We start from the raw sequence: 15,142 nt of genomic DNA on the forward strand, positions 1-15,142 counted from the left end.
GTTAGTTTACATAGAAATGTGTTAGATCTGCTAATATGGCTTTCTTTCAGCTGTCTTACATTTACATGATTGCATTAACATACACAAGCAGCATAGTCCATAACATATTTTATTCTTAATACTTTACTTACTTAGTCTGCATCTCATACATTTAACATATATTTGCACAAAATTTACATTTACTCATGCTACACAATTTAATAGTAAAATTCATACATATTCCTGTAAAATAGGCCAATCAACTCTTAATGTTCATATACTGAAAATATATCGTTCATTTCTTACATAATAATCATGAAAACATTATTCACTTTCAATGATTCATTTTCACATATACATAGCTATATATGCAATCCTAAGCTCAGAAAACATAATTTACATGATTGGCATTTTATACCCAAATGAAAATTCATTTACATATATATAACATGGTCCATTTTATTTAATTCATAACAACCTGAATTAATATATTATTTCCCCTTACCTGACTTCCGAACTATGCTGGTGGGATCCCCGAACTAATACCCACAGTGTTTACTTGGACCCTGAACCAAAAATCCTATTTTAATTAAAATAAATTCCAGCTAACTCAAATCTTAAGAAAAACACTTATTTGCTACTTTCTAGGCTTCAAATAACATTATTCATTAAGAAAATCCCAAAATAATTCACTTACCATGATTTTGGGATGTTTCCCAAACCTCTCCAAACAACGATTAGCTCCTACAGCCTTACAGAGAACGATCCTACGAACTTCGTGGTGGTTTCAGATTGTCAAACTGGGTCAAATCCAACCCAAAATCAAAGAAAGAAGGCTAGGAAACCGTTTTAGAGAGAGAGAGGGAAGAAGGATCTCGAATTCTCGCTGAAAATGAAAGAAAACTCTACTTATAGGCAGGGCTTCATCGATGAGACACGTGGGTTTGTCGACGAGAAAATACATTCATCGACGAGGGACTGAGTTTGTCAACGATCTCTAGAAGAACTCTCGTCGACGAAGACAGGACATTCGTCGATGAGACCTACTATTCCTCTTCTAATTTCTTTCCTTTTCCCCTCATTATCCATTAATCCATTTCATTTATGATATTTCCTAATTATTTTATAGTTTTAATTCTCCAGGTCATTACAACGTGGGTCGCTTTGGCTTCCTTACATTAATACATGGAAGATCTGCTGAATATCGCATTTCTAAGTGATGGTAATTAACAAAATAATCGTAAACGGTCACTTCAAGTGCTTCATCTTCTCCATCCTTTCCACCTCTCTACTTCAACAAAAACCTACAACAAAGGGAGAATAAGACCACTCAATTAAATTCACTAATTCAATATTTTCTTAGTTTTGTGAAGGAAAAATAGAGATCATGGTAACTGAAACATAAGAACCCCAAAAAAGTAACAGAATCCATAACAGGGAATGAAAAACTTATCTCGAGGAACTGCAAAAAAAATTTCAGCAATGACAAGAAGAAGAAGAAGAAGAAGAAGAAGAACCTAACGGAATGAACTCAGGCGAGCGGCAATGGTTGCAGGGGGGTTTGACCCGGGAGATTGGGAAAGGAGGGAGGGGGGAAATGAGGGAGAAATGCGAGGAAAAATGGAGGCAGATTGGGAAATCGTGTGAAGAAGGTAAATTTAATAGGTTAGGGTATTAGTGAAGAATCCTCTAAACCGTCAATAATACCCTATTATTAGTAACGAATGCTCTAAACCGTCACTAATATTCTTAAATAAATTATTTTTATATTTTTAAAATCAAAACACTATTAGTGACGGTTTATGAAACTGTCACTAATAATAGACTAATAGCAACGAATCTTGTGAACCGTCACTAATATAGTTAAATAAATCATTTTCATATTTTTTAAATAAAAACTATTAGTAACAATTTTATAAACCGTCACTAATAATTGGCTATTAGTGACGAATCCTCGGAACCGTCACTAATAGTGTTAAATAAATTATTTTTATATTTTTTAAATAAAAAAACTATTAGTGATGGTTCCTAAAACTGTCACTAATAATTGGCTATTAGTGACGACTACTCTGAACTGTCACTAATAGTGTTAAATAAATTATTTTTATATTTTTTAAATAAGTAAATTATTAGTGACGGTTCCTAAAACCGTCACTAATAATTGGCTATTAGTCACAAATCCTCTAAACCGTCACTAATAGTGTTAAATAAATTATTTTTTTATTAATACAATAATAGTAGTGACGGTTACTTAATCGTCACTAATAATTGACTTTTAGTGACAAATATAATCCGTCACTAATATCCTAAGAATCGTCGCTAATATTTTTCTGGAATAATTTCTACTCGAAAAATGGTTTCCCGCGATAGATTGAGCAGGAAAATCGATTTTTAGTGATAAAATTATTAGTGACGATTTTGAAATCGTCACTAATAGTGTCGTATTAATGACAGTTGCTAAAACTGTCACTAATATGACACTATTAGTGATGAAATTGAATCCGTCACTAATGCTTTCGTCACCAAAAATCAGTTTTTTTATAGTGACAGCCATTATAGTCACCAATTTATAAGCGTCACCAAATCGTTACTAATAATTAATAGTGATAGTTTTCTATTATTAGTGACGGTTTAAAAGTGTCACTAAAAGTCTTCTTTTTGTAGTGTTCTTTCATTAAAGGAAATCAAACTAATCATTTGAGAAAAGAAAGAAGATGAAATTGTCTCTAATAAAATGTGATCAATAAGCAAACCATTGCACGCTAGAAAATCAACCTCAAATTTTTTTTTACCATTGAAGCAAGCCTTTTTTTTTTTAAATGAAATTCCAAGACCTTTTAAAAGGAACTTGAGTTTTGGTGTGAGCCCACTAAACCAATTAAAACGAAGATGGGGGGGAAAAGGTACATGAAGCCCTTGCTTTCCTATGATTAGGAATTTTGTAAGCCAGGGTCTTCTTCCTCAAGCATAAAGCTAGGGTTTCAGAACCTTAGCCATGGCAACCTATAGCCGCCACAACTAGAACAAGTGCTGCTCCTCACATCCCCCACGGCTGCTACTACATATGGTAGCTAGGTTTGTTTCAGCCAAAAAGAAGCCTCCTAACCCTAGTTTTCACTCGCACAGTAGATGATGCTACCCTAACCCTAGTCTTCAGCCCCTACACAGCAATATACACACAGCCTAACCCATGCTCTAGCCCCTACACAGCAGCCATGCTTCCTTAATCCGTGCTCGAACCCCCCCTACCCATTAACATACACACAGCCTGAACCTTACACAGGAGTTGCAACCATTCAAACCCCACCACAACTATTTGATGTAAACAACCAAAGTGTCCCTACATTTCCCCCATTCTCAAAAAGCCCATAAAAAAAAAAAAAAAAGCAAAACCTCCCACCCACCTCTATTATTATTATTATTATTATTATTATTATTATTATTATTATTGCTCTGTGCTTATTATCCTTCCTTCTCCTTTTAGATTCTTTCTTCCTTCTCTTTTAAAAGTATTCACTGATTCACTTTGTTAATTACCAAGAATCTTTTGTGAGTCAAATCATGGAATTACAACTTTTATTTAGCAACAAGCAATGGTGTTTTATATATATATATATATATATATATATATATAGAGAGAGAGAGAGAGAGAGAGAGAGAGAGAGAGAGAGAGAGAGAGAGAGTCATAATGGCTACATATATATATAGATCACAAAGTCATTATTTATTAAATATAGATAATGAGAAAGAAGCTATAGTCTTCCTCTTGCTAATTTAGTACATCCAAGTAGAATAAGGAAAAGGCACATTTTTATTCTTGAAACATTCTCTCCTAATTGTGGAGAAACTTTTGGAGCCAACAAGTGGTGCTTTTCGGGTACCTCTTCAAATCATCATCATAATCTATGAACACTATCCCAAACCTTGCAGTATACCCATCACTCCATTCGTAATTGTCCGCAAATGACCATGTAAAGAAACCCTTGACATCAACTTCATCCCTATAAGTTAATTAAATGCTATCCATTAGCACAAATTCTTAAGTAACATAGGATTCCATTTACCTTAAAACTTAAAAAATAATTTAAAAAAAAAAATCACATTTACTTGCTTGGTAATTAAGAAAAATGAGGAAAAATAGTGTAAATCAATAAATAAATAAATAATTTATTTCACAGCTCATTAATTAACATTTGATTTTATTTGTTTTAAATTATATTTGAAAAATATTGAGTTGGTGAAAATATATAAATAAATAAATAAGTCTCTTACAAAATCCTTGATGGAATCATATACTCTCCTAATTATACTGAATCTCTTAATTTATACCTTCAAAAAAGCAATAATTAAAATGTGATATATATATATATATATATATATATATCCCGAAAAATAAACATCAAATTTAAATTTGAGATGGGGACTTACTCATTAATGGCAGCTTGAACATATTCAAGATGAGACTTGTAGTAGTCTATTCTCGTAGTGTCATTGAGGGATTCCTTGAGCGGTTTACTCTTATTATTTGACTCACTATACCCTGAAAATTAACAATAATAGGAAAAATTATTTAAACTTCTTTAATTGGTCAAAAGTATAATCACTTTACAATGAAAAAATTCTCCTACCATTCTCAGTGACGTAAATTGTCGGATTGTCATATTTCTCCTTGGTGTACTTTAGAAGATCCTTAATTCCACTTGGATAGACATAGAGCCATGATAAGTCCGACTGCAGATCAAAATAATTCATTCATTGCGCACGCACAGAACGCACTCATATATTGTAAAAAAAAACATCTAAATTAAGTATGTAGCTCAAAATTATGTTTAAAGAAAAATATACACATTTATTTAATTTCATTGGCTCAAACTTTTCTAACATGCATAAAAAATATTCTTAAAAGCATCGTATTTCAATTTCTCTAGCTAGATGAATTATTGTAGTCTCGTGACAGTAAAAATTAGTGTATACATTGTTCGGTGTGCAAGAATAAATATTCAAATTTTATGCAAATATATTTTGAACATACCGCTGTACCAATGGGTTCTCCATCTTTTTCCGCTGTAAAACAATAATAGACAAGAAGGGAGCGAAATTAAAAAAAATAGATAAATTTAATTTAATTTGCACTAATACCACTAAAATTTTCCAAGTAAAATTTGTTTTTCTCACAAATCATTTTTTCCCCAAAAGGCATTTTAATTAATAAAATTAACTTCACTAAGCTAGGGTATTGTGTACTTGAACATACTCTCGAGGTCAACAAGGAAATCGTTCATGTAGCTAACATTAACCCGATTAGAGTATGGATTATTTGCTGCATAACGAGCTGTGTAGTAATTTACTCCAACAAAATCATAAGATTTTTTCAACAACTTGGATTGCTTAGCAGTGAATTTGGGTAGCCGATCTTGGACAATATCTTTCATACTGCATGGATAATCTCCATAAGTTGTTGGATGGAGAAACCTATAAGTGCAAGGAAATAAAATAATTAATCAGCATGCTTATCGTATACACCTTAAAATTATTGTACGTGCATATAGAGATCAATATATGTTTGGAGAAATATATCTATATACTCACCATCCATACATGAAATCTGTGGCTCTTTCAGCTGCTTCTATGTCACATTGACTATCGGTGTAATTTACCATCCAAAACAGGTTTAGGGTCAATCCAATCTGACCCTTTTGAACTGCCTGTGAAATAATTTAGTATATGTTATACCATATATATAAGCTTAAAAGCACACACATTATTGTGTCTTTGCATATATGTGTTTCTTGTAAGGTGAGCAAGGGGAGTTATTCACAATATATTTTAGGCACCATTTGGTTAATTAAGGAATGAAAACATGCATACAATTTGGTTCTAAAAAGTGAAAAAATAAATTGTCATAGGCATATTTTATATTCAATAACACATTCAAATAATTATATTCACATTTTGTTTATTTAAATATAAGAATAAAATATTTTTCCAAATATATAATTTTTAAAAAAAAATTTCTATTTATTTTTTCTTCTTCTTTAATTTCATGATGATTGGTAGACAGATAACGATCAATAGTAATAAGAGAAAAATAAAAATACATATATATATATATATATATATATATATATATATATATATATATATATATATATGGAACATAGCATATAAAAGGAGAAAAGGACTAGGAAATTTTGCATTGTCCCAAAGTCTATCAAATGTATGCAGAACAGTGTTATATATTTTCGTAATACAACCCTTAAAATTAATAATTTACAAAATACTAATTAAACGTGGTTTTTATATATTTCTTAGATCCCATATTTTCTTAAAACTCAAAGCAAACAGGCCTTTAAATTCTCAATAAAAAATTTACAAAATACTAATTAAATGTGATTTTTATATATTTCTTAGATCCCATATTTTCTTAAAACTCAAAGCAAACAGGCCTTTAAATTCTCATTAATAGTACCTGATACTTCTTCCTATATAGTTGGACAGCAGCTGCATGAGAAAGAAGGAGATTGTGCGCTACGATGTAAGGCTCTGTAGATGAGTTCCCAGCTGTGCAGTTTTCATTCACCCATGTGGAACACCGGCCCGGTGCATGATAACCATAGTCATACCCATAAACACTAAAAGTCCATGGCTCGTTCAAGGTAATCCAATGCTTCACTCGGTCCCCAAAATTATCAAAGCAAACTTTTGCAAAATCTTTAAAATCCTTCCTGCATATATGTGTGCGTGCGTATAGGATACAAAATTAATATATTTTCATATCTTTTGTGGTGGACCCTAGGTCCAAAATAAGCAACCAACAAACCAATAAATACGCAAGTCATATAATCATAATTAGTCGAGTATAAACACACAGGCATGTGATCGTAATTAGTTGAACATCATTAATTAAAGCGCGTAATTAAGAGACATTTTCAATATACATTACATAAACAAAAACTTACACAATCTTTCGGCTTAGAAAGCCATTGTATTCATCTTCTAAACCTTGAGGAGCATCCCAGTGAAAAAGGGTGACATAGGGTGTCATACCTGCATGCATATATATATATATATATATATATATATATATACATACACACACACACATAAGTATACACACTAAATTATATAAAAAGGAAAGAGAGAAATTATAGATTAAATATGAGAGAGAGAGAGAGAGAGAGAGAGAGAGAGAGAGAGAGAGAGAGAGGACCTTGACTAATAACCTCATTGATAAGATCATTGTAAAATTTGATTCCTTGAGGGTTTACTCCCCCATTTTTTAGGCTTCCACCTTGATAATATAGAAATTAAAAAAGTAATATTTAGCTATGAGAGAGAGAGAGAGAGAGAGAGAGAGAGAAAGAGAGAGAGAGATAAAATACTAGTAGGTTTAATATTGCAATTAGTGGGTATCAATCTTAATGAGCTAATACCAGGCAATACTCTAGACCAAGAGATGGAGAACCGAAAAGCATCCATTCCTATTTCCTTCATCAAAGCTACGTCATCCTGTAATTGCAGCAAGTTATTTTCTCTCCTTTATTATTGAGCTCAATCAAAACAAATAGCGCATGTGGAGATAGAAATATAAGAATAGCATAAGGTAGAGAGAGAGAGAGAGAGAGAGAGAGAGAGAAATAAGTAGGAGGAAGGATCATTCATATATTCAACTATTTATACCTTATAACGATGATAAAAATCAATGGCCACGCTTCCATTGCTTCCATCAGATATCCTCTCTACAATGACATTGATCAATCAAAAGACAAATTCATAGAGATTTAAACTCACAAAAAGCACAACATTAATGCACATACAATATTCCTTTTTGTGTAAAACAATCTCTCTCTTTTTTTAAAGTCGGCAAGAATGATTATAGTAAGAAAGAGAGAAGAATAAAGTACACACACAAAAAGAAAGACAAAAAATTAATTAAGGAATACTATACTATATATGTGTAAATGGTGTAACTGATATATAACTGTAAAAAAAAAAATCAAAATTTGCATGCATGAATGCATAGGACTTCATGGCTTATCAATTATGCTTTTTCAAATTCCTTGTTCACATGTAAAGTCCAGATTCTTGCAGCAGAAGGGGGGACAATTTTCATCCTATATATTTCTCCGGAGTTTTATTTTACTTTGTTCTTTATTAATTAATTAGCTATAAAATTAGAGAGAGAGAGAGAGAGAGAGAGAGAGAGAGAGAGAGAGAGAGAGAGAGAGAGAGAGAGAGAGAGAGAGAGATCAACCAGGAGATCCCTCACTGAAGATGTCCCAAACACTTGGCCCTCGACCATCTTCGTGTGCTGCTCCTTCCACCTAATCATCATTGGAAAAGAAAATAGTAACAGATCAATAGCGAAATTCTTTCAACCCCATGCAAATATATAAGATCTAATATAATATATGGCAATGCACATATATAAAATATAATATAATATAATATATAGCAATCTTTAAATACATGCATACCCACATGATATAAATTAATTTCTCAATTGTAAAATTTTAAATAAATTAATTAAGCTTTTATGGTAATGATCATGCTCCAAGTGATCATATCTCTTGAATATTCCTCACGCTAATTAAACAAACCATTTTTTATCTTATTTTTTTCATTTTAGAAGTTTGAAGAATTGATATACCTGGTAAGCAGCTGTTGCAGAACCAAAAATGAAGTCAGGTGGAAAATCACTCCTGACTAGGGCATCATCAGAGGAGGGTTCCCTAAGAAAGCCAGGGGAAGAGAATCGATTAGCCCAAAGCTCTCGGCGCCGAAGCCCAGATGCCGGCGAAGAGAGCTCCAGGAAGCGATCACAGTTCAAGGATGTAGCATTGGCATATTGTGTAAGAAATAGTAACAAGACTACAGAGGAGAAGCAAAGAGAACCACCCTGAACTACCATAGCCATATACCCACTGAGCAATTAGCTTTGGTGGTGTGTGCTTCAACCCTTGCTCAAGCTCTCCTTTATATAGAGCTAGCTAGGGTTGATTAATTATTGTATCCAACAAACTTTATCCTTCCATGGCTTTCTCGTGCCACAAATTTTGTATGCCACTTGCATGCATGTATGCATGTATATGGCCATTATTAGCCTTTTCTTAGTTTATTTTTTATAAAAAATAAAAAATAAAAAGAGTTAGCCTTTTCTTCATTAATGCTAGCAATCCATGCATTCATGATTTAATTTCCTTTTTTGCAATTAAAAAAATAATTTAATAATGCACACCCAGTACAATATATTAGAGGTCACATACAACCGGTTGTATGAGATGCATAGTTTCTCTCATCTCCTTTTTTTTCTTTTATCTGTTTCAAAAAAAAAAAAAAGGAAATGAAAGAAACTAAGCATCCCATACAACCAGTTGTGGAAATCTTTCATCCCATCAAACGTGAGTTTTGTTTTTTGCTAGCTAGCAATTAATAACAAAATTCTAACAACAGATAATTTGCGAAAAAAGAGGATGGAGGATGCCTTTAATGTGTGTCTTGTGTAAGAAGGAAAGCGAAAGAGTTGATCACATTTTCCTTCACTGTCACTTTAGTAAGAAAATTTGGGTTCTCATGATGTGTAATCACATGATCATGCCAAATTCTTTGAAATCAATGTTCTTAGCATTGAATGTATCGAAGCTTAAAGGGTTTTTTAGAAGGATGAAAACAGTTGTTTCAACAATCATTTGTTGGGAAATTTGGAAGAAGAGAAACGGAAGAATCTTTAGGGAAAATTACTCCACACTCGTAAATGTGTGATAATTGTTTATCAAATTTGTACCTTTGGACTATGCTTAATTCCTTCTTGTTTTATTTGGATTGGGAAGAGTTTTTATATATTTACTCTAATTTGGGAGGGTGATTTCGCTCATTTCTCCCCACTTTGTCATTTTCTTCTGCTTGGGAGGATTTAAGTTGTTTTCTTGTCGCTTTAATAAATTTACCTTTTCTTGAAAAAAAAAAAAAAACAAAAGGGGGATGAAAGAAAAACGATATGAGTAGTGGACTACTTGAATTTTTGTGCAGCTCAAGCATAATAGGACGCTTTAAAAATTATATTTATTTTGTATCAGGTTTTTAATATGGTATCAGATATTCACAATAACATTTCCTTCACACTTATGTACTCTTGATCATCATTCATCATTTTGTTGTTATATATTGTACCATGCAAATTTTTTTTTATTTTTTTTTATTAGTAGATAATTTGTTTTCATCATCTTCTAATGGATCATTTTAATGTGCTCATAATAGAGCCAGTGGTGACTCTTTAATCATGATTAACAATTATATATAACGGAGGCAGTGACCAGTATTTTATAATATTTTTAAATTAATTTTTGCGAAGATCTTTTATGCCATTATATATATATATATATATATATATATATATATATATCAATTTAAACTTAGCACATCTATCATTTACATTAAAAAAAAAAAATAGGCAAAAAATATCTTCATATACCTAAAAAAGTAACATAGAAATTAGTATATATTTTTTTCATACATACTAATGTATTAGAATCAAATATTAAAATCAATTAATGCCATTACTATTGGTTTCAATCAATCCGACCACACCAATCCCTGCCCATTCTATTATTAAATTTTCTAGGCTGTGGGTCTGTGCACACATATCATCCCACTGACATAGATAACCTAACCAGCCTTGTGTTTTGTGAACATACATTGGACGCATACTCATTTACTTTGGCTCTTAGATAATTCATCAATTAATGCATGGTGAAGCCTTCGTCCCATTCTCCATAATTGAAGGCAAAAGAAAAACCAAAAGCAATGTAGGTCCGGATAAGGCTGAAAAGAGGGCAGAGAGGCTCCCCTCCTTTGCTTGCAAATTCACATCAATTATATATTGACATGTACCTTCAATTTAAGGCCAACCACGCATCCAAGTTTTCACGTACGATCTTTAAGGCTTAAGCACTGTTCGATCTGTGAGATTTATTTTTTAAATCGATTTCATGAGATCATGTATACAGGCAGTATTTGATATTCATATTTGTTTAGAGAAAAAACTATGTCCCAAGATCTCTCCTGTGACGTAAATTTTTGTATGCAACTGCTTATACTGTGTTGTTTTATCAAAGGGAAGCCTATATGTATGCCTCAAGACATTAAATGCATGTTCTCGTGTTTTAGCGATAAGGGGTATGTGATGATAAATATTGCTATAGTTCTCGGGGTTCTAATCTGAGCCTTTCAACATTAAAGTTTTAAATTTGAGTAATTAAGATAATTTACCGTACAATGTACAACAGATTTTTTTATATAAATTTTTTTGAAAAGGTATATATATATATATAAGATAGGCTGCAGACTTTCTCCTCGATGTGGAAAGCACAGATAAAGGCCAGAAAAAAAAAAAAAATGTAATGCACAGATTAGAAAGGAAAGAAAAAGAAAAGGGAACAGCATTACCAAAGGAGGAAAAGCAAAGAAAATTACGAAAAGCTTTACGGGCAGAAAGAGAAATTGCTGCACATATTGCTTTTTTACTAAATGCATGGCAGAAGATATGATCTGTTTGGCTAGCAAACGACAATTCCAACATATAAATGAAACCATGCACACATGGTATTAGGCCTTGTGATCAATTTAAACCAAATTTGAACATTGACAAAAAATTAAATTACATTTTATTTATGGAGTGTTTATTCTCAAAGTAATTATAATAGAGAATGTGATAGTAACCCCAAGATCGCGAGTTCGATTCCCTCTTGAGAGTTCACCCCGGTGAATTTTCAGGGGTGCGTTAATAGGTGGGCGGCTTTCACCCCCGAGTTTTGTGCTACACAATAGTGTCCAAAGAGACTCGATAGTGAGTGGTTTTCTCGGGTTATCTTTATATATATATATATATATATATATATATATATATATATATTCTTTTCCTATTCACTATTATTATGGTTTTGTTTAAATTAAGTATTTTTTTAATAAAAGGAAAGGAAAGGAGAAGAAACTACGAAATATATTCATTTTTAATGTATTTTGTGATGACCCAAAAATATATATATATATATATATATGATTAAATTACAATAATAATAAAATAATAAAAATAGTCAATAAGTTAATATCAATACAGAAGTGTTTTTCTGTAGGATCCTTGATTCCATGTTTGATGCCTAAGAAAGACCTTGTCTTAGCGAGTGCTCAGAGACCATTGCGGCTCAGTCGCTCCCTGGAGGTCGGCCTGGTCAAAATGGAATTTCATAGGATAAACAGGATAGACACTATTTGTACACGTAAATAAGTATATATACATAAAATAGTGTTTTGAAAGATATAATTTGTCGAAATACATAATAAGATAATAATAATATAGGTATCATATGTGGGGCCCACAAGACTATGTGGGGTCCACATGAGTCCCGGAGCCACAAGACACTGTTTATATACGTAAATAAGTACATAAAATAATGTTTTAACTGATATAATTTGTAGAAATATATGATAAAATAATAATAATATAGGTATCTTATGCGGGGCCCACAAGACTGTGTGGGGCCCACATGAGTCCCGAAGCCGTATGGAGGTTTTCACAAGTCTCAAAGCTATGTAGGATGCATTAAATCGTATAAGAGTTATTCGAGTTACGTAGGATCCATTCGGGTCTCGAAGTTGTGTGGGGCCCAAAGCTATGTATGTACATATGCTATTATCATAAAGCCAATAACCATACAAAATTTTTATAATTTTGTAAAAATAAATAAAAAATGTATAGTTCCCAAATTATTTATATATATATATATATATATATATATTCTTTTCCTATTCACGATTATTGTGGTTTTGTTTAAATTAAGTATTTTTTTAATAAAAGGAAAGGAAAGGAGAAGAAACTACGAAATATATTCATTTTTAATGTATTTTATTTCTACATCAAAGTAATATTAAGAATGATTTTTGTTCTAATGTAGGTAAAAATTAAGAGAATATATAACATTAAATTTTGTTCATTGACTTATTATATATTTACTTTTCTTTTTCACTTTCCTTAATAATCAAATATGAAATAGTATATTCCTTCATGTCTTTCTTTCGTTAATATTTTTTTAATTCCAAACAAGGCCTATGGGAATATCTATGCTCAAATTTCTCTCTACATCTTATCTTATTCCTAAAAATAGTTATTCTGCAAACCATATATCACCTTACGGAATGCTTGTCGAAGAAATCACTTTTCCTGTTATCTTATTTTGAAATCGCACATCAAAATTTTTAAAATATAAGATTATGATTTTTGTTCAACATAACGAGCATGACCGTTTATGAAACATCCAAGTAGTTGTTGACTTTTTTAGTCAGATCCCTGATTTTGATTATGACAAACCGTAAGTTACTTATGTGTGTATTCAGTGCTTGAAGCAGACTTAACACTTTAGCACACACATAAGGAAGAGATGGAAGTTAGGAGGAACAAAAAGATCATATCATCTGGCGCATTCAAAGGAAGTTAAAAGAGCAAAGAAAATTAAAGACATTTAAATTTCATTTTTATTACATTTTGTTTTATAATTTGATCTATAATAATGCATTTGCATTCATGATGTTAATGACAAGCTCAGAACGACTGTAGACAAACCTTAGGGACCAAAAAAATTTTAGGAAAATCATTTAGGGTCAAAAACAACTTTATAAAGACTTCGGTCGATTGATTTTTGGGGTCAAATTGAGGGCTAAAATTGTATCTCTGAGTAGCCCCAGTCGACCAAACCATTCTAGTAATAACCAGCTTGGTCAACCAAATACATTGTTGGCTGAAAAGACTAAACTTTGGTCGATCGAATCCCTGACAGTGTAAAGTCTTGGTCGACCGAACCGATCAAAAGTCAACGAGTTGACTTCTCACGGTCGATTGTTCTAAAATGAACGTATCGTCCTTGGTCGACCAAACCAAAACATGTCTAACCCCCAACTGTTCAGCCGACCGTTTGTATAGTTCAAACTGGCCACAGTCCACCGAACCTTAGCCATGGTCGATCGAACCCCCGAAGGGTTCAAAATCGCCTCAAGACAATCGACCAAATCCGTAGTTCAAAATTGACACGGCCGACTGAACTTAGTAATATGGCCAACCGAATCTTGAATATGGTTGACCGAACCTCTTAGGTTGGCGAAATTTTTACCGTGATTAAACAGGATTATTTTTCATTAAACCTAATTAAATATTTTTAAAATACCCAATAAGTCCCTAACGGTTATATTTTTTGCAATATCTATATATACCCCTCCATTTGTCTTAATTAGGACAAGATTAACAAAAATCATTAAGAAAAGTTCTCTTAAATTTTTTATACTCACACTCTCTTATTGCTCAAATTCTTCCAATCTTTTCAAAACATATTACTTATACTCTCTTACATTCCTTGTTTTAAAATCATCTTTGAAGAACTAAATTAAAAATTTATTTTAATTGTATTAAAATAAAAGGGTCACTAAAAGCCTTCTTTTTTGTAGTGTTCTTTTATGGAAGGAAATCAAACTAATCATTTAAGAAAAGAAAGAAGATGAAATTGTTTCTAATAAAATGTCATCAATAGGCAAACCATTGCACACTAGAAAATCGACCTCAAATTTTTTCTACCATTGAAGCAAGCCTTTTTTTTTTTTTTTTTAAATGAAATTCCAAGATCTTTTAAAAGGAACTTGGGCTTTGCAAGCCAGGGTCTTCTTTCTCGAGCATAAAGCTAGGGTTTCAGAACCTTAGCCATGGCAGCCTATAGCCGCCACAACTGGAACAAGTGCTGCTCCTCACATCCCCCACAGCTACTGCTACATATGGTAGCTAGGTTTGTTTCAGCCAAGAAGAAGTCTCCTAACCCTAGTTTTCACTCGCACAGTAGATGTTGCTACCCTAACCCTAGTCTTCAGCCCCTACACAGCAATATACACAGTGCCTAACCCATGCTCTAGCCCCTACACGGCAGCCGTGCTACCATAATCCATCAACATACACACAGCCTAACCCTTACACAGTAGTTGGCTGCCCTAAACCATGCTCCGACCCCTATTCAAACCCCACCACCACTATTTGATGTAAACAACCAAAGCGTCCCTACATTTCCCCCATTCTCAAAAAGCCCAGAAAAAAAGAAAAAAAAAAAGTGAAAAAGCAAAAACCTCCCACCCA

At 32.4% G+C, this 15,142-nt stretch overlaps 1 protein-coding gene across 1 annotated transcript; it reads right to left on the minus strand.

Annotated features, from left to right (window-relative positions):
* Nucleotides 1-3,680: 3,680 nt before the first annotated feature.
* On the minus strand, nt 3,681-8,929 carry LOC131159248 (beta-glucosidase 24-like). The gene is made up of 13 exons (XM_058113994.1): nt 8,630-8,929; nt 8,234-8,303; nt 7,660-7,718; nt 7,413-7,488; nt 7,190-7,270; nt 6,939-7,026; nt 6,449-6,704; nt 5,569-5,684; nt 5,234-5,451; nt 5,012-5,043; nt 4,608-4,710; nt 4,408-4,519; nt 3,681-3,980 (listed from the first exon to the last, which is right to left on the minus strand). The coding sequence occupies exons 1-13, from the start codon at nt 8,894-8,896 to the stop codon at nt 3,812-3,814; spliced, it is 1,647 nt and encodes a 548-aa protein (XP_057969977.1). The 5' UTR covers nt 8,897-8,929; the 3' UTR covers nt 3,681-3,811.
* Between the last annotated feature and the right edge of the window lie 6,213 nt (nt 8,930-15,142).

The sequence above is a fragment of the Malania oleifera genome, chromosome 7 (genome assembly GCF_029873635.1).
Source record: "Malania oleifera isolate guangnan ecotype guangnan chromosome 7, ASM2987363v1, whole genome shotgun sequence".
Classification (NCBI taxonomy): domain Eukaryota; kingdom Viridiplantae; phylum Streptophyta; class Magnoliopsida; order Santalales; family Ximeniaceae; genus Malania; species Malania oleifera.

What these genes read in the sequence shown, in the direction of transcription:
- LOC131159248 (XM_058113994.1), bottom strand. Translation starts at nt 8,896, where the DNA reads ATGGCTATGGTAGTTCAGGGTGGTTCTCTTTGCTTCTCCTCTGTAGTC. An exon ending in ACAGATTTCATGTATGGATG is followed by an intron (nt 5,452 to 5,568) that starts GTGAGTATATAG and finishes TTGCACTTATAG; the next exon opens with GTTTCTCCATCCAACAACTT. An exon ending in AATTTACGTCACTGAGAATG is followed by an intron (nt 4,520 to 4,607) that starts GTAGGAGAATTT and finishes GTTAATTTTCAG; the next exon opens with GGTATAGTGAGTCAAATAAT.